The sequence below is a fragment of the Ahaetulla prasina genome, chromosome 13 (genome assembly GCF_028640845.1).
Source record: "Ahaetulla prasina isolate Xishuangbanna chromosome 13, ASM2864084v1, whole genome shotgun sequence".
Classification (NCBI taxonomy): domain Eukaryota; kingdom Metazoa; phylum Chordata; class Lepidosauria; order Squamata; family Colubridae; genus Ahaetulla; species Ahaetulla prasina.
Window position 1 is genome coordinate 4,478,794 of NC_080551.1, and position 23,694 is coordinate 4,502,487.

General features: G+C 43.1%; 1 protein-coding gene across 5 annotated transcripts in view; it reads left to right on the forward strand.

The window, feature by feature from the left end:
* Nucleotides 1-4,165: 4,165 nt before the first annotated feature.
* The window catches only part of DENND4A (DENN domain containing 4A), a 108,290-nt gene continuing 88,761 nt past the window's right edge, over nt 4,166-23,694 (forward strand). For 2 of the 5 annotated variants that reach the window (XM_058155942.1, XM_058155947.1), the window contains exons 1-2: nt 4,166-4,310; nt 18,182-18,511. In XM_058155942.1, the coding sequence (XP_058011925.1) occupies nt 18,204-18,511 (308 nt within the window). In that variant the 5' untranslated portion in view covers nt 4,166-4,310; nt 18,182-18,203. Of the gene's footprint in view, nt 4,311-6,010; nt 6,159-11,539; nt 11,638-18,181; nt 18,512-23,694 lie in introns of those variants that run through there. The other 3 variants (XM_058155945.1, XM_058155944.1, XM_058155946.1) reach the window with 3 other exon arrangements.

The window sequence follows — 23,694 nt, forward strand, 5'->3', positions numbered from 1 at the left end:
TCTCTTTCCAACCCGTGGCGCTTCCCTCCAGCCTTCACCCAAAGCCCCGCACCAGGAGGCTGAAGCAGACCCCAAGTCGGAATTTCTCAGCCCCCCACAACCTGCACAAAAAGACCCCGAAGCAGGAGACTCTCTGCAGTAACACAAACATTCATTGCACATATATGTCCCAGGGGCTGTAGTTTGAGAAACTTTGATTTAGTGCAATATAAAAAAAATGCAAATAATTTTTCTGCGGACCACCAGTGGTCCATGCACCACCAGTTGGTGACCACTGTAGTAGCAGACACTCCTGATGCCCTGAATGATGGAGAGGGCTCCACAGGAGTGAGAGAGAAAGAGAGGTGTGGGGTGCCCAGTCCTTGGTCCCTGAGGAGTAGAGGGGGGGGCTTTACATTCAGGACCCCTACATTACATTGAGCTTCTTGTGCCAAAGGAGAGGGCGGGATTCTTCCTTCAGGCACTTTCAATTAAGGGAGAGAATCCATAGTATTTAATAACTGGTCTTAGATTGAAACAGTGTGCAGATTTTTGTCAATAAAAATTAATAATTACACGGAGGCCTCTGGGCAAAAGGGATAAAGATGCATTTATAAGTGTGTGTGTGGGGTGTCTGTGTGCAGCTGGAAGAACAACGGCATGCTTTCATCCAGGAAGGAACAGATGCAGAGAGGAAAGTCCTGGAGAATGTATAAAGGGGAAGTTGGATTCAATATTCACCCCCTTACTCTCTCCTATGACCTCTAGATGTTTGGGGCTGCAGTTAGTTGCCAGCTCAGGAAGCTCAAACTGCCCAAGGAGCTGCTGATCCAGTTCTACAGAGGCATTATTGAGTCTGTCATTTGCACCTCTAGAACTGTCTGGTTCAATTCTGCAACCCAACAAGAAAGACCCAGACTTCAGAGGATAATTAGAACTGCAGAAAAAACAATGGCTACCAACCTGCCTTCCACTGAGGACCCGTGTACTGCATGAGTCAAAAAGAGGGCTGTGACAATATTTACAGACCCCTCGCATCCTGGACGTAAACTGTTTCAACTCCTACCCTCAAAACGACACTATAGAGCACTGCACACCAGAACAACTAGGCACAAAGACTAGTTTTCCCAAACGCCATCACTCTGCTAAACAAATAATTCCCTCAACACTGTCAAACTATTTACTAAATCTGCATTATTAATTTTCTAATCGTTCCCATCACCCATCTCCTTCCACTTATGACTGTATGACTGTAACTTTGCTGCTGATAAGCCTAATAATAATAATAATAATAATAATAATAATAATAATAATAATAATAATAATAATAATAATAATAATAATAATAATAATAATAATAATAATAATAATAATAATGTTTTAATTTGTATACCGCCCTTCTCCCGAAGGACTCAGGGCGGGGAATAGGCAAATAAAATACAAGCAGAAACATACACCATAATTAAAACAACCCTTAAAAAATTGATTCAAATTTGCCAAAAAATTTAAAATAACATTACACCCCATAAAATTACAGAAATTTAAAACCCATCAAAGTTCAATTAAAATTTAAATTTAAAATTTAAAATCAGGCCAGTCCAGCCATATGAAATAAATTGGTTTTAAGTTTGCGGCGAAAGGTCCTAAGGTCAGGTAGTTGTCGAAGTCCGAGGGGAAGTTAGTTCCACAGGGTCGGAGCCCCCAGAGAGAAGGCCTTCCCCCTGGGGGCCGCCAGTCGACACTGTTTGGCTGACGGCACCCTGAGGAGTCCCTCTCTGTGGGAACGCACCGGACGCTGGGAGATAGAGGCCGGCAGTAGATGGTCCCGTAAGTAACCCGGTCCTAAACCATGGAGCGCTTTAAAGGTGGTAACCAATTTATGATTTATATTGATATTGTTTCCTGATTGCTATCATTACGTGTTGTACCTTGATGAAGGTATCTTTTCTTTTATGTACACTGAGAGCATACACACCAAGACAAATTCCTTGTGTGTCCAATCACACTTGGCCAATAAAAATTCTATTCTATTCTGCTTGCATAGGAATTGCATAGTACAGGTTGTTCAAGACTCATGGCCAAATTTTTCTTGTGAAGCAAGACAGTTGTTAAGTGAATTTCTCTTTTTATGACCTTTTTTTGCCACACAGCTTGAACTGCCCTAGGATTTTCTCATTATTCGAGGCGATTAATACTGTGAGGGATCCTTGATGCTCTCTGAGCTTGCTGGTTTTCTTGCAGAGGTTTCATTACCCAAACTAGGTAACATCATCAGTGCGCTCCAATCCTTTGCAGAACTGATGATGTTACGTAGCTGGGTCATGAAACGCCTGCATGAAAACCACCAAGCTCAGAGGCCACCAAGGACACCATAATCCTCCTCCTTTCTGCATACCCCACCCCATTCTAGCACTGATGATGTCGTCTAGTTGGGTCATGAAATGTCTGCAAGAAAACAAGCAAGCTCAGAGAACACCAAGGACCCCTCAGTAGTAGTAGCAGTAGTAGTAGTAGTAGTACTTCTTCTCCTCCTCCTCTCCCCACTCACAAACTCCCCTCCCTTCTAGCACTGATGATGTTACCAGTAGGGTCATGAAATGTCTGCAAGAAAGTCACCAAGCTCAGAGAGCACCAAAGACCCCTCAGCAGCAGCAGCAGTAGTAGTAGTAGTACTTCTCCTCCTCCTCCTCCTCTTCTCCTTGTTCTCCTCCCCCTTCTCCTCCCCCTCTCCCCACTCACAAACTCCCCTCCCTTCTAGCACTGATGATGTTACCCAATAGGGTCATGAAACGCCTGCATGAAAACCACCATGCTCAGAGAGCACCAAGGACACCATAATCCTCCTCCTCTCTGCATACCCCACCCCATTATAACATTGATGATGTTGTCTAGTTGGGTCATGAGATGTCTGCAAGAAAACAAGCAAGCTCAGAGAGCACCAAGGACCCCTCAGTAGTACTAGTAATAGTAGTAGTACTTCTTCTTCTCCTCCTCTTCTTCTTCTTTTCCTTCTCCTCCTCCTCTCCCCACTCACAACCCCCTCCCCCTTTAGCACTGATGATGTTACCCATTAGGGTCATGAAACGTCTGCAAGAAAACCACCAAGCTTAGAGAGAGCCAAGGACCTCTCAGTAGTAGTAGTAGTAGTAGTAGTAGTAGTAGTAGTTGTTGTTCTTCTCCTCCTTCTCCTCCTCCTCTTCTCCTTCTCCTCTTGTCCTCCTCCTCCTTCTCCTCCCCCACTCCCAACTTACAAACCCCCCTCCCGTCTAGCACTGATGATGTTACCCAGTAGGGTCATGAAACTGCAAGAAAATCAGCAAGCTCAAAGAGCACGAAGGACACCTCAGTAGCAGTAGTAGTAGTAATAGTACTCCTCCTCCTCCTCCTCCTCCTCCTCCTCTCCCCACTCACAAACTCCCCTCCCTTTTAGCACTGATGATGTTACCCATTAGAATCATGAAACGTCTGCATGAAAACCACCAAGCTCAGAGAGCACCAAGAACCCCGCAGCAGCAGCAGCACCAGCAGTAGTAGTACTTCTTCTCCTTCTCCTTCTCCTCCTCTTCTTCTCCTCCTCCTCTCCCAACTCACAAACCACCACCATCCCTTTAGCACTGATGATGTTACCCAGTAGGGTCATGAAACTGCAAGAAACCCACCAAGCTCAGAGAGCACCAAGAACCCCGCAGCAGCAGTAGTAGTTCTCCTCCTCCTCCTCTTCCTCCTCCTCTTCCAACTCACAAACCACCACCACCCCTTTAACACTGATGATGTTACCCAGTAGGGTCATGAAACGTCTGCAAGAAAACCACCAAGCTCAGGTAGCACCAAGGACCCCTCAGTTGTTGTTGGTCCTCCTCCTTCTCCACTCCACAACTCCTTCCTCCCTCCACTGATGGGGTGACCTAGTTGGGTCATGAAACGCCTGCAAGAAAAGAAGGAAGCCCAGAGACCCATTTTCCTGCACTAGTGATTAATGCCCTGCCTCCCCTTCCTATAAAACCCCCTTCTTCTTCTGAGGGGGGGGCGGGAAAGGGGGGCTCTGCTCAGCCCCCCCTCCCCTCCCCGCCCACGGCCCCCACCCTAACTGAGGGGCGCCCGCCACCCCTCCCCCTCCTCGGGCGGGCCGGTTTCCAGGGCGCCCGTGGCTCCGCCCCCTCCCCCCGCGCGCACGCCCCCCCTCCCCTCGGCCAAGATGGCGGCGGGCGCGCGTCTCCCCGGCGGGGCGCGAAGCGCGGCGGTGGCGGCGGCTGCTGGTGCCGCGGGTGGCGGAGCCGCGTGTGACGGGAGGTCGCCGCTGCCGGCGCCGTGACGGGCCTCCTCCGCCTCAGGTGAGCGGGGAAGGGAGGGAGGGGGGCTGCCCCGTGGCGGTGGTGGTGGGGTCCCCGGGGGGGGGGGGCGCTGAAGCCCCCCCCAGGTCTCTGCCCTGTGTGTGGGGGGGGGGTCGGCGACCCTCACCATTTTCTGGAGGGGGGGTCATTGGTTGGGGGTGGAAACCAGAGCTGGTGGTCCGGTCCGCCCGGGATGCAGAGCCTTCCTGGCTTTAGGGATGCTGCTGCTACTCCTATTAATGGACCTAGCAATAATAAACGGCTGTTATTGTTATTGTTGTTGCTATTATTGCTATCATTGCTATTGCTATTGTTGCTATTGCTATTATTGCTATTGCTATTATTGCTTTGCTATTATTGCTATTGGTATTATTGTTATTGTTGCTATTGCTATGATTCCTATAGCTATTATTGCTATTGCTATTATTGTTATTGTTGCTATTGCTATTATTGCTATTGCTACTATTGCTATTGCTATTATTGCTATTATTGCTATTGCTATTGTTACTACTACTATTGTTATTGCTATTGCTATTATTATTGCTATGTTATTATTGCTATTATTATTACTCCTACTACTACGATTGTTACTATTGCTATTGCTATTATTATTACTATTGTTATTGTCATTTGCTATTGATGTCACGATTGTTAGGATGATCCTTAAGGGAAGCAGATTTCTCAGTCTCCCCCTACATCCCTGCCATGCTGGAGCCTTGGCACTGCCCCCCCCCCACACACACATACACGCACAATCTTTTGGGGCAAACAAGGACCTGGAGGTGCCTGATCCAGAGCCTTGGGCATTTCCCAGGATAGCTCAGCAGGAGAAAATGGAAGATAGGAGTGGATGATGGGGCTGGTTTCATTCATTCAGGTTCCCCCTTAGGAGGGCAACGAGGGGAAAGCCCTGGGAAAGAGGAGGGGGGGCATTGGGAAAAGGGGAGAGGATTCCCCTTTTTGGAGATGCCCACAAAAGGGAACCCATGTGGGCTCCCCCACACTCCTGATGTGCTGGTGAGACATAGAATCAAAGCGCTGGAAGAGACCTTGGAGGTCTTCTAGTCCAACCTCTTGCCCAAGGCAAGAGACCTTATTCCACCTCGGACAAATGGCTGTCCAGTCTCCTCTAGAAAACCCTACAACTACAAGGATAACCTGCTCGGTGGTGGGAGATGTTATGATCTTCCGACTCTCTCACTTCTCCATCAACAGAGTTGCTTCTTCCAGCTTTTTTCATCTCAGTACACCTATCCTAAATTTTCATTTTGTCAGGCATTTTAAATCAGGCACAGGGCAGTTGTACGAATCGATGCCCGTCCATCCGCGGAGTTGTCCCCCCCCCCCAAGAAACTCAACCTGCATTTTAGACCCTTCCTTCACTCCTCTCTCTCCCCACATCCAGGAAAGCTGGTTTGCCTCTTTTATTTTATTATCATCAAATCTAAGAGCCGTCTCGCCCCTTTCAAAGAAAAATGATTTGGGTGAAAATGCCAGCTTTGCTTTTTGCTAAATGCAGTATGTGTTCCTATTTCATGTAAACATAACAGCTCCGGTATATATCCGGTTCCATTTATGTAGAATTATAATTATAGGTTGGCTGCAACTAACCCGTTCCTTCTACGCAGAATGATAATTAAATGTTTACTGTGTATATCCTATTTCATTTATATTGAAGGGTGTGAGTCTTGTGTTCCGTACAGTAAAGGAGCAGAAGATTCACATGCTTCAGTAAAGAAAGATTAAAAACAGTTTAGAATATTCCTGCGTACAAGAAGAAATCCTTAACTTTCTTGGGATATATAGCATAAATGCTTAAATTACTTCGACTTCAGACCTGAAAATTAGGTAAGCAGTTCTTGCTTTGCGTTGAAACAGAAATAAATACGCTTGATTTTTATTAGCTGAGACTGAAGCAGAGTTAAAAAAGATTTTCTTTGATAGTATTTTTAGTACAGGATTATTACTGGGTGTAAGTAGTAGCGGTCGTATTTTCAGATTGCCTTTTAGGACGATTATTATTATTTTTTTTAAAAAAGGTTATTTCTTTGTCTTTGAGGTAATTTACACAGGATTAGTAATCCGACACGTGGAAGTTTGCTATTGGAAAACAGAGCTGGGAGCTTAACTGCTAGAGTTGTTATGATTGTATGAACAGCACAAGGACAGGCTTAGGCATTTGGGAATGGCTGTATTTATAGCGATAGGTAATTCTGTTGGTCTTTTATAAACACGTTCACAGGAGGAATTGAATTCTAATTCCGTAAGAATCAACCGTAGCATGTGAACTTTCAGGTCCAAAAAGATTTTCTTCGGAGAATATATTTAAATGTGAGAAATACGTGGAGGGGGAAGCTATTTGCTCCAAATTGAATTTACATTGCAAGGAAGGATCCTATTTGGTGAAGATGGGGAGGTGAAGTTCGGGGATAGAAAAACGCTTTTATTGGGGGACTGGAAAATTGGGAGGAATCAGCTTAATTATCTTTTGTGAACACCTTTCAAAATTTTAATGTTGTTTATGCTACGAGGGTAATAAAGATTTGAACATCAAATGTCAGTATTATAAGGCATGTTAGGAATGACCAATGTAATAAAGGAATGGGAATTGTCCAGAGCTCTGGAACAATTTGGGGGTTCCAGTGAGACCCCAGTAGTCCATCTTTTTCACCAGTCTCCCAGGAAAAGCAAAACTGATTGGTCGGTTTAACTCCCTTATTTATTCTTCTCTGTCAGTGAGGATGGCATATATGCTGTAATTTAATGTGTATTGAGTAAGGAGGGGATTAAACTATCTAAAATTAGATGCCTCAGTTTTGTTTGGAAGAGTCGTGATGTGACTTCCATCACCCCCTCCCCTTCATTTTCTGGTTTCCAATGGATACAGGAGCTTTCCTTTAGATCTTTTTTTTTTTTTAGTGTTTGACATTAGAGAAAATATACTAGATAAATAACTTCAAAATTCATGTTAGAAATGGTTAGGTGCTTTAGTGTTTGTTATTTGTCCATGATCTGGAACTGTATCAATGTCTTTTTTGCATTATAAATGGATTTTTGGAGGGTAGGAATAAATTTGGGTTTGGGTTTAGCTCTGTTTTAGGAAGCTTTCATTGGGTATTTTTTTTCTTTTTAAGATATCTATATGTCATCAAAGTTTCAAAGATCAGGAGGAACCGAGGTAGTGATTATCTACAGCTACAAATCATTTGTTGACATTGATTTTGATCTGCACTCTTGCAGCATCGTAAACGTGGTGAAAAGTTTCATTGCGTAGAGTGAAGAAAGAAATGTTTTGAAGTTTTTGCTTAGTAGGCCTGCAAATTTAGTTGAACCACATAAAACTGATAGCTAGAATGAACTGGATAAACGTCACTCACAGCGGCTCAACCCAGTTTGCTAGTGGAGATGAAAAATCAAACGCTACCCACCCTTTTAGTAAATCCCTAATTTATCAAAACGTTCCTCTTGCATCCAATTGAGGGGAGACTGAATAGATAGGAAAATGTACATGCACAAAATTGCCCCTTTTTCCACTTTGCTGCCTTTAATAGTAGCCAAAATGTGCCCACTGAGGCCGTTATCTGTGCCAACTCTTGATGATGATGTCCCTTGTCTACATAATATCGGTTACTTCAAAAACAAGAGTGATTAGTATTTTTCCTCTAACAGAGCAGCAGTGTAAACGGTAAAGGCTATGGGATTTTTTTATGGTTATCCCTTCTTTAATAACCAGAAAAATCAGCAGGTCAAATACTAATAACACTTAACAGCTTGTTAATTATGGCAGCGACTTTTGGAACCCTGCTAATCTCATTTTCTGTTTTTTTTTTTTTTAAAAAATGCACAAACGTGTTTTGGACACAATCCCAATCGAGATTTATGTTTCATGCGTATTCTGGAAATGTTGAGTGAGTGGGTGGGAGGTATGGATTTTGCTCTTGAATTTAATGTTTGAAAAGAGCCAAATAGTGAAATGATACATTGGATAATTTTAAAAATATTACAGTTCCCACCTTTCTGCTATCTAGTTTTTTCTTATTTTTCATTTTCTCAGTTATTAAATGCAGAACAGCAAGGCTCTAATCCTGGGAGGGATTGATTTCAGTAATGGACATGGAATTTGCTTGTTATGGCTGTCCAGTTTCTTCTTAAAATCCTCCAATGTTGGAGTACCCATAACATCTGGAGGCAAGTCGTTCCACTGGTTGGTTGATTGATTGTTCTTACTGTTAGGAAATTTGGTTGCTCCTCTCTTTGTTCCGCTTCCATCCATTGCTTCTTGCCTTGTCTTCTGGTGCTTTGAAAAATAAGTTGACCCCCTCTTTGTTGTGGCAGCCCCTCAAATATCAGAACACTGCTATCATGACCACCACCCCCTGCTCCTCCTTTCCCCTAGACTAGACATACTCAATTTCTCCAAACATTCTTCATATGTTTTCATCTCCAATCATCTTTGTCGCTCTTCTCTGCATTCTTTCCAGAGTCTCAAGCTCTTTTTTATATTATGGTGACCAAAATTGGATGCAGTATTATTCTAGGTGTGGTCTTACTAAGGGATTATAAAGTAGCAGTATCTAAGTATCTATTTTGACTCTTAAAACATAGGATCTTGGTCTAGGTTGACTTAGGATCTTGTGGCTCAATCATCTAGGGGAAATGTTTTAATTTTTGCTCCGGAGCCTAATGCTGGGAAAGATTGAGGGCAAAAGAAGAAGGGGACGACAGAGAACGAGGTGGCTGGATGAGTCACTGAAGCAGTTGGCATGAGCTTCAATGGACTCCAGAGGATGGTAGAGGACTGGAAGGCCTGGAGGAATGTTGTCCATGGGGTCGCGATGGGTCGGACACGACTTTGCAACTAACAACAACAAAAGATACTGACAAGTGGCACCTTTGATTCCAGTTTATTTTCTTCGGGGGAAGCAACTAAGCTATTGCAGTTGCAAGAAGTACAGTTGTGATAACAGGGATTGGGGGGGAAGTCATATAAGGCTGTAACTTGACATCTGGTATTGTTCTGGCAAAGTTAACTGAATAATGAAAGCTTTCCTTGGGGCTTCTGCGCTGAAATGTAGTACCAGATTTATTTATAGGGGAAAAGTGCAACCTTTCCCAGCAGGCAACATGAAAAGATGTCAAGGGCAGCAAAGATTTCCTTTCTTGTAGTCTACTTTCCACGTTGATGAAATTTATTCTTGCACTTCGTAACATTTAAATCTTCTGAAGATACCGATGCGTTGGCCAATCGGTTCATCTGGCATCGGTTGACAGATGTGTTGGCGTGCTTTGCTGATGGTTGTTGGGTTGTGGCACGAAGGAAGGTAATTTTTGTAGCCCAGGCTTGTTGCAATGGGATAAACGTTACAGTTGCATGTTTTGTTTTGTTTTTAATAAGAAACAAAAATTAGTTACGGCTTGCTTTGAAAAAAGGCAGTGTTGATGCATGTAGTTGTTGTATTCCGCTTGTCAACTGGAAGGGAAAGAAATGAGAATTTAAATTTGGAATGTCCCCCATCCCATGGAAGTTAGATTTATGCTCCTTTTAATTCATGTTGACCAAATAAAAAGAAGAAGAAAAAAATGGGCTAAACCAGATGAAAGATCTGCTGTTCTGCCTTAAATAATCCTATTACTTTCTGCCTGATAATCAAGACAGGATTGAACAGAAGGAAAAAAACAGTGTTGGGGTTTAGGACCAGTTGATACAATAACCAACAATGTAATTTGAAGTGTTTCTTAATTACATTGCTAGCATGCTAATAGCATTCATTCATCTGTGTAATTTCATATGTGTGAATATTAGGTGGCTGTCTTACTTCCTGAACCAGGCAGCTATGTAGGTTGCTACTGTATGTGTAAATAGAATAGAATAGAATAGAATTTTTATTGGCCAAGTGTGATTGGACACACAAGGAATTTGTCTTGGTGCATATGCTCTCAGTGTACATAAAAGAAAAGATACGTTCATCAAGGTACAACATTTACAACACAATTGATGATCAATATATTAATATAAATCATAAGGATTGCCAGCAACAAGTTATAGTCATACAGTCATAAGTGGAAAGAGATTGGTGATGGGAACTATGAAACGATTAATAGTAGTGCAGATTCAGTAAATAGTCTGACAGTGTTGAGGGAATTATTTGTTTAGCAGAGTGATGGCCTTTGGGAAAAAACTGTTCTTGTGTCTAGTTGTTCTGGTGTGCAGTGCTCTATAGCGTCGTTTTGAGGGTAGGAGTTGAAACAGTTTATGTCCAGGATGCGAGGGATCTGCAAATATTTTCACGGCCCTCTTCTTGATTCGTGCAGTATACAGGTCCTCAATGGAAGGCAGGTTGGTAGCAATTATTTTTTCTGCAGTTCTAATTATCCTCTGAAGTCTGTGTTTTTCTTGTTGGGTTGCAGAACCGAACCAGACAGTTATAGAGGTGCAAATGACAGACTCAATAATTCCTCTGTAGAATTGGATCAGCAGCTCCTTGGGCAGTTTGAGCTTACTGAGTTCAAATGAACTAGAAATAGAATCATAAAGCTGAAAGGGACCTCGGCGGTCTTCTAGTCTAACCCCCTGCCAAGGCAGGAATCCTCATTCCATCCTGGATAAATGGTGGTTCAATCTTTTCTTGAAGAACTCCAGTGATGGAGCATCCACAACTTCTAAGGGCAACTGGTTTCACTGATTAATTGTTCTTAAGTATCAGGAAATTTCTCTTTAGTTGCTCCTCTCCTTGATTAGTTTCCATCTGTTGCTTCTTATTTTGCCTTCAGGTGCCTTGGAGAATAGCTTGATTCCCTCTTCTCTGTGACACCTCCTCAAATATTGGAAGACGGCTTATAAGGTCTTCCCTAAAGCTTCTCCTCCTTCGGCAAAACGTATCTTTCTCCCCAGGGAATAAAAGTATGGGGAACTCCTTAATTCCCGGATGTTCTTCAAAAAAGGCATAGGACAGAAAGCTAGCGAACAAATGAACTTGGAAAGAAATTCTGATTAGTTAAAATGCATTGCACCTTAGGATGACAAATGGAACATGGATTTTTGTTGAAGTGTTGGAAATGTGCTTTTCAGAAGAAGAGAGCCAAAAGTAATTGTGCAACCAGATAAATGGTCCTAAAAAGGGATAGTTGATGTAATCATTGTTTTACATATACCGCTTTAATTTCTCAGAAGTGAAATGTGCAGTTATTAGGCAATTGTTGTCTGACATAGCAGGAGGCTATGATGTAACCATTTGCTGGGTTTTGTTTTTTTCCCCAAACTTTCAATCTTCTGCTTGAGATCGGGGTTTGGTTTTTTTGCAGGATGACTCTGATCTTCCGCTGAGCGGTAGGAAAACATTTCTTTCTCTCTTTAAGAGTGTAAAATTGCTAGGATTAGAGAAAACGATAATTTTGGAAAAACAAGAATGATGTGCTTTCTTCTTTTTAATAATTACAATAATCAGCCCAGGAGGTTAAAGGGTGGTTATTAGGTTTGTTTAAGGGGGGTTTAAGTGGGATTCGTTAAGTAAGGTTTACAAAATCTGCAGTTTGGTGAAATCCTTGGTGCTTGGTGTTTTTTTTTTCTTTTTGAGAATTAACCATTTCGATGGAAGATTTGCTTGTTTTATACAGATCGGATGGGAAAAAGCTTCTCTGCTGAACTCGGATGAGTCATCCCTGTTTTCTTTTCTGCCAGAGAGCCTGGCTGGCTTTAAACAAATGCTCCCCCCCTCCATTGCAACAGGAGCCACGTTTTCGAAGGGGAGTAACTGCATCTGGAGAAAGAATCTGAGATCTTGTCCCTCTGTTTCAATTTTCTTTTTTTAAAAAAAAGCACCATCCGTCTCCTCTTTTAAATCAATTAGATCGGCGTGTTTGATGAAATAGCATCAGCTTCCAGGGATTAAAGGAAGGTGAATCCAGTTCTTCCCTATGAACAAACTGAAATTTTTAAGAAAATGTTGGATAGCCATCTGTCTGAGATGGTGTAGGGTTTCCTGCCTGGGCAGGGGGTTGGACTAGAAGGCCTCCAAGGTCCCTTCCAACTCTGTTGTTGTTGTTGTTGTTATTGTTATAATAAACAGGTCATCCCTTCAACGGAAGCTGCTTCGTCTTTTTTGAGAAATGATCTGTATTTTGTGTTGTTTGGATCACCCCATAGATATTTTATGTCTTTCTCTTACTTTATGGTCACAGTTGAGCTGGCAATTCTGAGTATTTTTACCAGAGTTATTGGGGTGGGGAGGAGAAGTGCCACATTAGTGGGGCTAAAATAACATAGCCACCTTTCAGTAGTCATGGAGAGAAATGATGCAGGCGATGGGATGTCGTCGTTGGAAGTCATGTTGAATTATCTCCCTTCCCGCACACACAGGAATTATCTTTATGGCTAATTCTCCCCCCCCCCTTTTTTTTTAAATGGAAGCTGTGACTGCAAAGATGCAGCTGAAAGAACCAATAATAGAGGCTTTCTGTGCTTATCCCTACTCTGAATCAGAATAACAGAATTACAGAATAACAAGAGTTGAAAGGTGTCTTGGAAGTCTTCTAGTCCAGTGGTCTCCAACCTTGGTCCCTTTAAGACTTGTGGACTTCAACTCCCCGAGTTCCTCAGCCAGCTTTGCTTTGCTGGCTGAGGGACTCTGGGAGTTGAAGTCCACAAATCTTAAAGGGACCAAGGTTGGAGACCCCTGTTCTAGTCCAACCCTCAACTCAAGCAGGAGACCTCATATCATTCTGGACAAATGGCTATTCAGCCTCTTCTTAAGAACCTACAGTGATGGAGCGCCCATAACTTCTGAAGGCAAGCTGTTCTACTGATTCATTTTTCTCAGTGTCAGGAAATTTCTCCTTATTTCTAGCTTGGGTCTCTCCTTGATTTAGTTTCCATCTGTTGCTTCTTGTCCTGCTTTCTTTGTCTGGAGGACAAGGAGTAAATGCAATCCGAGTGGTGAATTTTATTTATTGATCAATTTGGGCTCGAACGGTAGATGTTTCCTTTGAATAGAATAGAATAGAATAGAATAGAATAGAATAGAATAGAATAGAATAGAATAGAATAGAATAGAATAGAATAGAATAGAATAGAATTTTTTATTGGCCAAGTGTGATTGGACACACAAGGAATTTGTCTTGGTGCATAGGCTCTCAGTGTACATAAAAGAAAAGATACCTTCATCAAGGTACAACATTTACAACACAAATGATGGTCAATATATCAATATGAATCATAAGGATTGCCAGCAACAAAGTTACAGTCATACAGTCATAAGTGGAAAGAGATTGGTGATGGGAACGATGAGAAGATTAATAGTAGTGCAGATTTAGTAAATAGTTTGAGGGAATTATTTGTTTAGCAGAGTGATGGCCTTCGGGAAAAAACTGTTCTTGTGTCTAGTTGTTCTGGTGTGCAGTGCTCTATAGTGTCGTTTTGAGGGTAGGAGTTGAAACAGTTTATGTCCTGGATGTGAGGGATCTGCAAATATTTTCACGGCCCTCTTCTTGATTCGTGCAGTATACAGGTCCTCAATGGAAGGCAGGTTGGTAGCAATTATTTTTTCTGCAGTTCTAATTATCCTCTGAAGTCTGTGTCTTTCTTGTTGGGTTGCAGAACCGAACCAGACAGTTATAGAGGTGCAAATGACAGACTCAATAATTCCTCTGTAGAATTGGATCAGAAGCTCCTTGGGCAGTTTGAGCTTCCTGAGTTGGCGCAGAAAGAACATTCTTTGTTGTCCTTTTTTGATGATGTTTTTGATGTTAGCTGTCCATTTTAGATCTTGCGATATGATAGAACCTAGAAATTTAAAGGTTTCTACTGTTGATACTGTGTTGTCTAGTATTGTGAGAGGTGGAAGCATGGAAGGGTTTCTCCTAAACTCTACCACCATTTCTATGGTTTTGAGTGTGTTCAGTTCCAGATTGTTGTTGTTTTTTTGCTTTCTTTGCGAAAGCCTTCTCAGCCTAGCCTTAGAAGTGGAATATGTTCTTCCAGCCGGCTTGACTCGAGGAATGATTGATGGTTAAAGAATGTCACTTAACTGCCCTGACAGAGCAAATCTGTGGCTGTTCTTGGTATTTAGTGATGAATAGGAAGTCCAAAAAGGGAAGGAAGTGTCCTTCAAGAGGACCGAGAGGTTCTTCAACATTGCCCAACCGAGTGACGGAAACGTTTCCCCCTTGGACCCTTTTAGTCATTAAGCAACCTTGGGTCTTCACTTAGTCCTTGTCCTTTCTTTATATCCTTTGAGAACAAGCGGGAAGTGAAAGCAGTGAGTGACGGCTACGCGTGTCACCCTGACTTCCCTTGAAGGTCGGGCAGCCCATAATTTAAAAATACGCTTGATTGTATCGAGGCTTAGTTCTTTTGGAACCGATAAAACAGAACCTGCAGGTTCAGCGTCAGTTGTACTGGTTTATTGCTGGTTCGGAGGCCCGGTTGTAAGAGTTGAAGTTCCAATAACATCTGAAGATCGAAGAGTTGAAGAACAATGAACCAGTTTATGGATCCAGGTGATGGGCAGAGATGATAGAAGCCCAGGAAAACTCAAATGTTTGAGTTTGATTGAAGAGCCAATCGGGAGCTGGGAGTTTTCTGCTCTCCAATAAGCTTTGAGAAGAGGAGGGGAGCTGTCTTTGGCTTTCATCTTCCTTCTTCCTTACCACTTGGAGGTCTCCCCTCCCAGGGATAGCTGAGCCCTCAGGTAAGAGAAGAATCCCTAGTGATAAGGGATTGGCTTTAAACTCAGAACTGCCGGCTCAATTGTGCTGATAAGGTAGAGGCAAACTAGAGACTAAAGAAAGCTAAATGCTGGTTTGAAGTTTATTTTATTTTATAGACTATGATATCAGCTGTGGTGATAAGGTAGAGGCAAACTAAAGACTAAAGAAAGCTAAATGCTGGTTTGAAGTTTATTTTATTTTATAAACTATGATATCAGCTGTGGGGCTTCCACGGTCAAGGAGTGATTGAAAAGTCATTGATCCATCTTTGTTTGTTTGTTTGTTTCCATTCCCCTTTCATGCCTTCTCTCTAATTCTTTGTCCTTAATGTAGGATTAAAGACTTCAATACTTAATGAATCAGCTGTGCTCAGTCTGGGAAAAGCCTTTAGCCATGTTTTCTCCCTTTGCTTAAGCTGTGAATAAAAAGATTTCTCTCTTTCTAAATAAAGTAGACAGAGGGATTTTTCTGGGGAAAAATAGTGGATAGCAGCAGGATGGAGGGATATGCAATAAGATTGTGGGTGTGGGGTTTAGAGGCTCTCATGGAAATTGGTGAGTACACTCTGTGTGTGTTTGTGTCTCTGTGTGCGTGCACACGTGCTTATATGTATCCCATACAATTATTTGGTGGCAGCTGTAGGGTGAACTGTCAACAGAAATTGGACAATTAAAGGCAAAGTGGAATGAATGAATGAATACAGTATGATAAGGAGGATTTTTAAGAAGCGATTGGACAGCCGTTTATCTGGAATAGTGTAAGGTCTCCTGCTCAAGTAGGGAGTTGGACTAGAAGACCTCCAAGGTCCCTTCCAACTCTGCTATTCTGCAGGTTGATGCTGAATTAGTAAATAAGACTCTTAATTAGTCAAAGCCTTTATTGTCATTGTGCATCATGTATACAACAAAATTGGTTAAAGGCCTGAAGACTAAAACTTATGAAGATTGGTTGCAGGATTTGGGTATTGATATTCTAGACCAGGGGTCTCCAACCTTGGCAACTTTAAGCCTGGCAGACTTCAACTCCCAGAATTCCCCTGCCAGCTCCTGGAGTTGAAGTCTGCCAGACTTAAAGTTGCCAAGGTTGGAGACCAGGGGTCTAGACTAGTGAAAAGAAGGACTAGAAGTGATATAATGGCAGTGTTCCAATATCTCAGGGGCTGCCACAAAGAAGAGGGGGGTCTACCTATTCTCCAAAGCACCTGAAGGCAGGACAAGAAGCAATGAATGGAAACCAATCAAGGAGAGAAGCAATCTGGAGAACAATTAAACCAATGGAACGGCTTATATCTTGAAGTTGGGGGTTTCCACCAGTGGAGGTTTTTAAGAAAAGAGTTGTCCAGAATGGTATAAGATCTTCTGCTTGAGCAAGGTTTTGGACTAGAACAGGGGTCTCCAACCTTGGTCCCTTTAAGACTTGTGGACTTCAACTCCCAGAGTTCCTCAGCCAGCTTTGCTGGCTGAGGGACTCTGGGAGTTGAAGTCCACAAGTCTTAAAGGGATCAAGGTTGGAGACCCCTGGACTAGAAGACCTCCAGGGTTCCTTTGAATTATGTTATTCTGTTTTATTCTTTTTATTGTTTATAAGAATTAGTGGGATGCAATCCATTTTATCCCGTGTGCGTTCGTTTGTGTGTGTGCAAGCCCCATTCAATTCAAGTTCATTTCCCCCATCCCATAAAACTCACCTTTTTCAGTCTTCAGTATTGCTATTAACAGAGAAATATTGTGAAGGGAAATCTCCAGGTAAGGTGCTTTGATCTCCTGGAGAAAAAACAGAATGTCTATTTAGCATATCCTTTCTTTTCTTTTTAAATTATTAGTTACGATTTGTCATTCGGTACTTGATATTTCTATAGTGCACACAGTTATTTTCTTAATTCCTCTTTTACCGAACACTGGTACAGAATAATGCTTGGGGGGGGGGTTGAGGTCGGGGAGAGTAGGAAGAGGGCTAATCTGGATTGCATTATTTAAACTGTTACAAGCATTTGCTTACCCAGCCGATATTGTGTTTGAAAAAATATTGAAGTTCCATTATGTCGGTACAAATTGCTTTTGAGGTCTGAGGCTATAATTTCACTTCAAGTTCCCAGTACGATAAAGTTACTTAAAACGATGTTGGTGTTGTGTTTTATATGGTATATAATGCAACCTGGCGATTTTATGTACCACTGTTTCATGCGTGGGCTTTAGTTCCCCTATGCTGGCTGGGGAATTCTGGGAGTTGAAGTTCACGCATGCTGAAGTTGACCAGGTTGAGAAACACCGCTGTACACTATGGTTAATCTTAGGCGAAAGGCTGAAAAGTGGATATCTTGATAAGTAATTCTGTTATTATTGCAAAAAAAAGAACTGTGCGTGCCCAGTATGTGAGGGTTTTCAGTTCACAACTAGACAAGCCCTTTATTTTTCTAGTCTGTCTATAAATTGACATAGCTGGGCTTTATATACTGTAATGGAGCTGGAACCTGAGTGGCTCAGGGCCTCTGTGGCTCAGACTGGTAAGACAGTCTGTTATTAACACAGTCTGCTTGCAATTACTGCAGGTTCAAGTCCCACCAGGCCCAAGGTTGACTCAGCCTTCCATCCTTTATAAAGTAGGTAAAATGAGGACCCAAATTGTTGGAAGCAATAAGTTGACTTTGTATATAAATATACAAATAGGATGAAGACTATTGCTAACATAGTGTAAGCCGCCCTGAGTCTTCGGAGAAGGGCGGGATATAAATGCAAATTTTAAAAAAAGTGTATAACCAAATCCTGAAATCTAAGTGTATTTTCATTCCATGATGAGGGGAGGGGGAAAAAGTCTCTTTTACATTAAACTGATTTTGGCCGAGTCATCCCTCAAAAATGTAATAGTTCTTGAAAGTTGCTGGTTTTAAGTAGTGGTGAAATCCATTTTTTTTTTTTACTATCGGTTCTGTGGGTGTGGCTTGGTGGGCATGGCAAGGGAAGAATACTGCAAAATCTCCATTCCCTCCCCACTCTGGGGCCAGCCAGAGGTGGCGTTTGCCGGTTCTCCGAACTGCTCAAAATTTCCGCTACTGGTTCTCCAGAACCTGTCAGAACCTGCTGGATTTCACCCCTGGTTTTAAGGGATGCTTCCATGTGGTCAACTTGACTATGTTATTGATTGATTGATTGTTTTTAATCCTTCGCCAGATAGAACTTTCTGGAATGGAAGATGGAAGACAGAGGATCTCGGGTTGCTGACTATTTTGTGGTGGCGGGATTAACCGACATTTCTAAACCACTTGAGGAGGAAATTCACTTCAACGATGCTTGTCATAAGCTTGCAAAGCCCAAAGAACCAATTACGGATGTGGCGGTGATAATTAAATCCCTTGGGGAAGAGGTCCCTCCTGGATACAAATGCATCGATGTCACTCCGTCAGGACTGTCTGCTGATCTCAACAATGGCAGCCTCATGGGACCCCAAATATATATGTGCCACAGGAGAGGAAGGGACAAACCCCCACTTACAGATCTGGGGTAAGTTAGTTTTTCCTTACTAGTTTATTGTTCTGGGGAAACCTGGCAGGAATTGGAGGAGCATTTAATATGGGAGATAGCGTCCGTAGGGAATGAAATTGGAAGATGTTTTGAATAGGTCGGGCAAAGAATTTGAAATAAAGCTTTCGTAACGTATGTCAGGTGAATGAAGCACCTGCCTTTGGAGCTTTAAAGCAGCTGTTCTGTCCCCCTCGCCTCAGTCCGAGCGATGACTTAATTAGCCGGCACTATCAGCTCTGGCAGCAAACTAGCGAGTGTCTGCCAAGTGTCTCTGTTATCTCCCTTGATGCCGATGAGTCAACAAACAGTACTTCAGCTCTAGTCAAGCAGTTGATTTGCCTGCTACGAAGAGGCATAGCAGCCCTTGCTGCTTTTATATCCTGTGGGATGTGGCTCCATGACTCAGCACTTCCTAGGCCTGCCCCACCCCTGCTTCTGTTGTTCCCACCTCTCCTGCCTACGAAACCTAGGGTCCAGCCAGGCCTGATTGCCATCAGTTGGGTCTGGAGGCGTGGCCTCGGGGGGGGAAGAGTCAGGGGACGGAGGCCTCGTTATCTCCTCCACCTGGCCTGCCTCTGGCTCCTGGAGCTGAGCCAGGGAAGCCAATGCTCCCGAGGTAAGTCCTGATGGCCCTTCCCTCTCACTTTCCGAGTCACTTTCTGGCAGGGGGCCCGGCTCGGGGGGCGCAGACACAACAGCAGCTGCATCTTTCAGGAGGATAAATGCCATGTTAATGGCTTTCCTGCATTTGAATTTGCATCCATACTCATGTTTACCGAGATCGCTATTGAAATGAAGCAACCAGAGGAAGCCTTTTGAAAGAGTTACTCTGAGCTTTTTCATGAAATCACAAAATCATAGAGTTTGAAGGGCGCTTGAAGGTCTTCTAGTCCAACCCCCTACCGAAGGCAGGAGATCTTATACCATCCCTGACAAACAGCTGTCCAATTTCATTTTTTTAAAACCTCCAGTGATGGAGCACCCACAACCTTAGGAGGCAAGTGGCTCCACTGATTAATCATTCTCATGGTCAGGACATCTCCTTAGTTGCAAGTTGGATCTCTCCTTGACGAGCTTCCATCCATAACTTCTTGTCCTGCCCTCAGTTCAGAGGTGAAATCTGAACCGGTTTACTACTGGTTCACTGGTTGTGTGCTGCGCACCAAATGCACGTTGCGTGCATGCGCAGTGACCACCACACACCAAATGCAAGGTGCTCACATGCGCATTGCACCCCAAAAGGAGGCATGGGGTAAGTAGAACAGCGCGCAGGGTGTGGGTGTGATCAGCTGTGGCATGCAATCTTTTTTTTTTACTTTTAAAAGCATTTTTTTACAACTTATTCAGCCGACTAGGTTGTAAAAAATGCTTTTAAAACTAAAAAAAATAAGGCTCTGACGATCGCAGGGCTCAGCTGTGATTGTCAGAGCCTTTTTTTAACCTTTTAAAAGCATTTTTTACAACTTATTCGGCCAAATAGGTTGTAAAAAAATGCTTTTTAAAGTACAAAAAAAGTCGTACGGCTCAGCTGTGATCATTAGAGCCTTTTTTTTACCTTTTAAAAGCATTTTTTACAACCTATTCCTACCATTCGGGTGGGAAAAGCGAGCGAGCCAGAAAGAAGTGGCAAGCGGGCGACTGGGCGATTGGGTGGGCATGGGTGGTGGGGGGCAGGGATTTTTGCTACCGGTTCTCCGAACCACCTGCTGTCATCGCTACCGGATTGGCTGATTCAGTCCAAACTGGGAGCATTTCACCCCTGCCTCAGTTGCTTTGGAGAATAGGTCGACCCCCCTCTTTTTTATGACCGCCCCTCAAGTACTGGTATTTGAATATACTTTTGAAGGAGGTAGCTGCATTAAACACTTGAGGAAGGAGGCCCTGCTTTCATAGTCCTACTTTGTAAATGGGGACGGGAGCCAAAGGAGAATATTACGTTACTTATCTATTTACATCCTGCCCTTATCATTTTTACAACTAATTCAAGGCAGCCAGCGTATCCTTTTTCCTTATATTTTCCCCACAAAAAACAACAACCCTATGAGGTGGGTTGGGCTGTCAGAGAACCTGTTGAATCCTCCATAGTTCCCAGGGAAGAATGCACATGCAGAAAAGCATAGGAAAAAAAATACAATATAATGATTTTTCTATTTCAGTGGTAGCTGACTTAAAGTCACTATGGAGGGGTGCTTGATTTTAAAATGAAACACAGCTATTTCAGAAAAATGATAGGATATCTATTGATCTGTTCATCTCTTGCATTTTTAAACTGCCCACTTATCATCATTTCATTGGGGGGGGTGTGTGTGTGTAAAACCTATGTATAAAATAAACCAACTGAAACCAACAAAAAACCCAGCGTTATGGACATAAAATGTTCAGCAGCAGCAATAAGAGCTGATAAATTGATTACAAAGCAAGCAGCAAAATCACAAGTCTATCATTATGAAACCTGAGAAAATTGCAGAAGATTTTTACCATGATGCTGGAATGATCATAATGATGCTGGAAGACCCTTCATCTGAGGGTCTCAGATGAAGATTACACTGTTTGGATGAGCAAATGTAGAATGGAATTATCCTTGGGATAGGCAGATTTCAAGATACCTAAGACTTGGGACGCAGTGGCTCAGGGGCTAGGACGTTGAGGTTGTCGATCGAAAGGTCGGCAGCTCAGCGGTTTGAATCCCTAGCGCTGCCGTGTAACGGGGTGAGCTCCCGTTACTTGTCCCAGCTTCTGCCAACCTAGCAGTTTCGAAAGCACGTAAAAATGCAAGTAGAAAAAATAGGGACCACCTCTGGTGGGAAGGTAACAGCGCTCCATGCGCCTTTGGCGTTGAGTCATGCCGGCCACATGACCACGGAGACGTCTTCGGACAGCGCTGGCTCTTCGGCTTTGAAACGGAGATGAACACTGCCCCCTAGAGTCGGCAACGACTAGCATGTATGTGCGAGGGGAATCTTTACCTTTACCTTTAAGACTTCTTAGTTAAACCACCATTTTGAATTGTTTCCACATATGCAGGTGTAGGTATAGCTTTGCCCAATCTGAGTTAGACATCTGCCTGTTCCATTTTAAACGAAACTGAAGTTTAGTTTGTAAAATTTGTCCATATATAAATTTTATATTCTCATGTAATTGTAGTGTGATATAATCAAGCATAAAATAATCCAGGGGTGGTGCGATGCCTCAGCAGATGAAGATGTTGTGACCAAGGCCCAAGTATTGATTACGAAACACAATTCAATCCTCAACAAACTTATTTTATTAAAGCATCTGAGAATTAATTCATTCCCAGCTTTGTCCAAAACAAAATTCTTAATAACCAGTCCCTCAGCCTTATCACCAACCTTTGATGTCTTTGGCAACCTGCCAAAGGCTTTTCTTGGCAAAAACCCCACAAAGTTCAAGAGACGCTGACAAGAAGCAATGGAATCAGTGTTGCTTTTCTGCAAAGAACCCAATGGCTCGTTGCTGCTCTATTAAGCCTTATGGGAGGGGCCAATCCTCTCCTGGCCTTACTCCAGAGTTGTCCTTTTTTCTTCAGCTGCTCTTGCCTTCTGGCAGCTCTTCGCATGCATGCACTAGGAACAGGTTCCTCCTGTTCCTCTGCCTTTCTGCTGTCTGCCTCTGGAGGCTCTGGAGTCCACACAACGCTCCCAGATGGCCCTGGCCCCATCTCTGCCTCCGACGCAGAGCCCTCGTCCAGGCCTTCCTCTAACTTCAGGACTGGCCCATGGTCCTCCCCAGCCTCCTCACTGTCTGACTCCATTGCCAGATCCGTGGGCTGCTGGCGGACCACAACAGAAGATGCTGGGCTTGTCAGCTGGAAAGCTTGGCCCTGGTTCGTTCTCCGAGTGCCTCAAAATGGGGTGAACTCCCATTCCTGCCCCAGCTCCTGCCCTCAAGGTTCTGACTGATGAACCCAACCAAGCCAGCAAGTCAAGACGATCAGATCTCTTTAAGCACAACTTTATTGAGTACATCATTTCGGCACGCATGAAGCAAAACCAACTCTAGCTATTTCCCGCGGTTTTCGCCTAATTAAAGAATAGATTCTTCTCTTCCCCTCCTTCAGCCACGTCAAATTGTCCAGTTAGGTGTTGTGGTGTCTCAATGGTAATTCCTTCAAGTCTTTGCCAAACATCTGTTGGGATGTCTTTGGTTCCCGTGGGACAATTTCTTGTTGCCATCTGGGACTAGCATTCCAAACCTATCCCTCCCCCCCTTCCAGTCTGTGGCAAGCTGAGAAACGAAAATATGGCTGCGACAGCATAGGCACGTTTTGAAGTCGACACCTCCACATCGAGCAGTTCGAAAGCACACAAATGCGAGTAGATAAATAGGTACCACTTTGGTGAGAAGGTAACAGCGCTCCTTGTGTATAGTCCTCATGACCATGGAATTGTTTTTGGACAACACTGACTCCCTTAGGCTAAGAAATGGAAATGACCAGTGTCCTCTAGAGCAGGGGTCTCCAACGTTGGCAACTTTAAGCCTGGAGGATTTCAACTCCCAGAATTCCCCAGCCAGCTGGCTGGGGAATTCTGGGAGTTGAAATCCTCCAGGCTTAAAGTTGCCAACGTTGGAGACCCCTGCTCTAGAGTTGGACACAACTGGACAGGGGAAACCTTTACCTTGACAAAGTAATGCACTTTAGGGGGGAAAAAAGAAAAGTCTAATGTAAAAGCAAGAGATCCGGGCAAAAATCGACTGGCTTGACATGATGATGAATAACTCCGTGAAAAACTGACTCAGGATTTGATTGCCATGAAAAAGGTAAATTCTCTCCGAGAGGTTGTTGAGAAAGGCATAAAAAAATGAAACTGCCAATATTAATAATGTCCTAATCGAGTTTATGGTGCAGATGATGGTTTAGAATATTAGGTGTAATTCAAATACCACAGATCATAAAAGATACTAAAGGCATAAAATGGCTGTCAAAAAGATTCAGTAATAAGGAGAAGAGTTTCTTCCTTTCTCAAAACCATTACAATCTGTGGTCATCCAGGAACACCCATTAGTGGGAAAATCAGGATAAGCAAAAGGACTTAGTTACATAGATACGTAGCTCAAGATATAAGGATGGCCATCAATTTGGAGACTTGACAAGTCCAAAGAGAAAGCCATCAGCATCTAATATATATTTCTCTTGGTTTGGG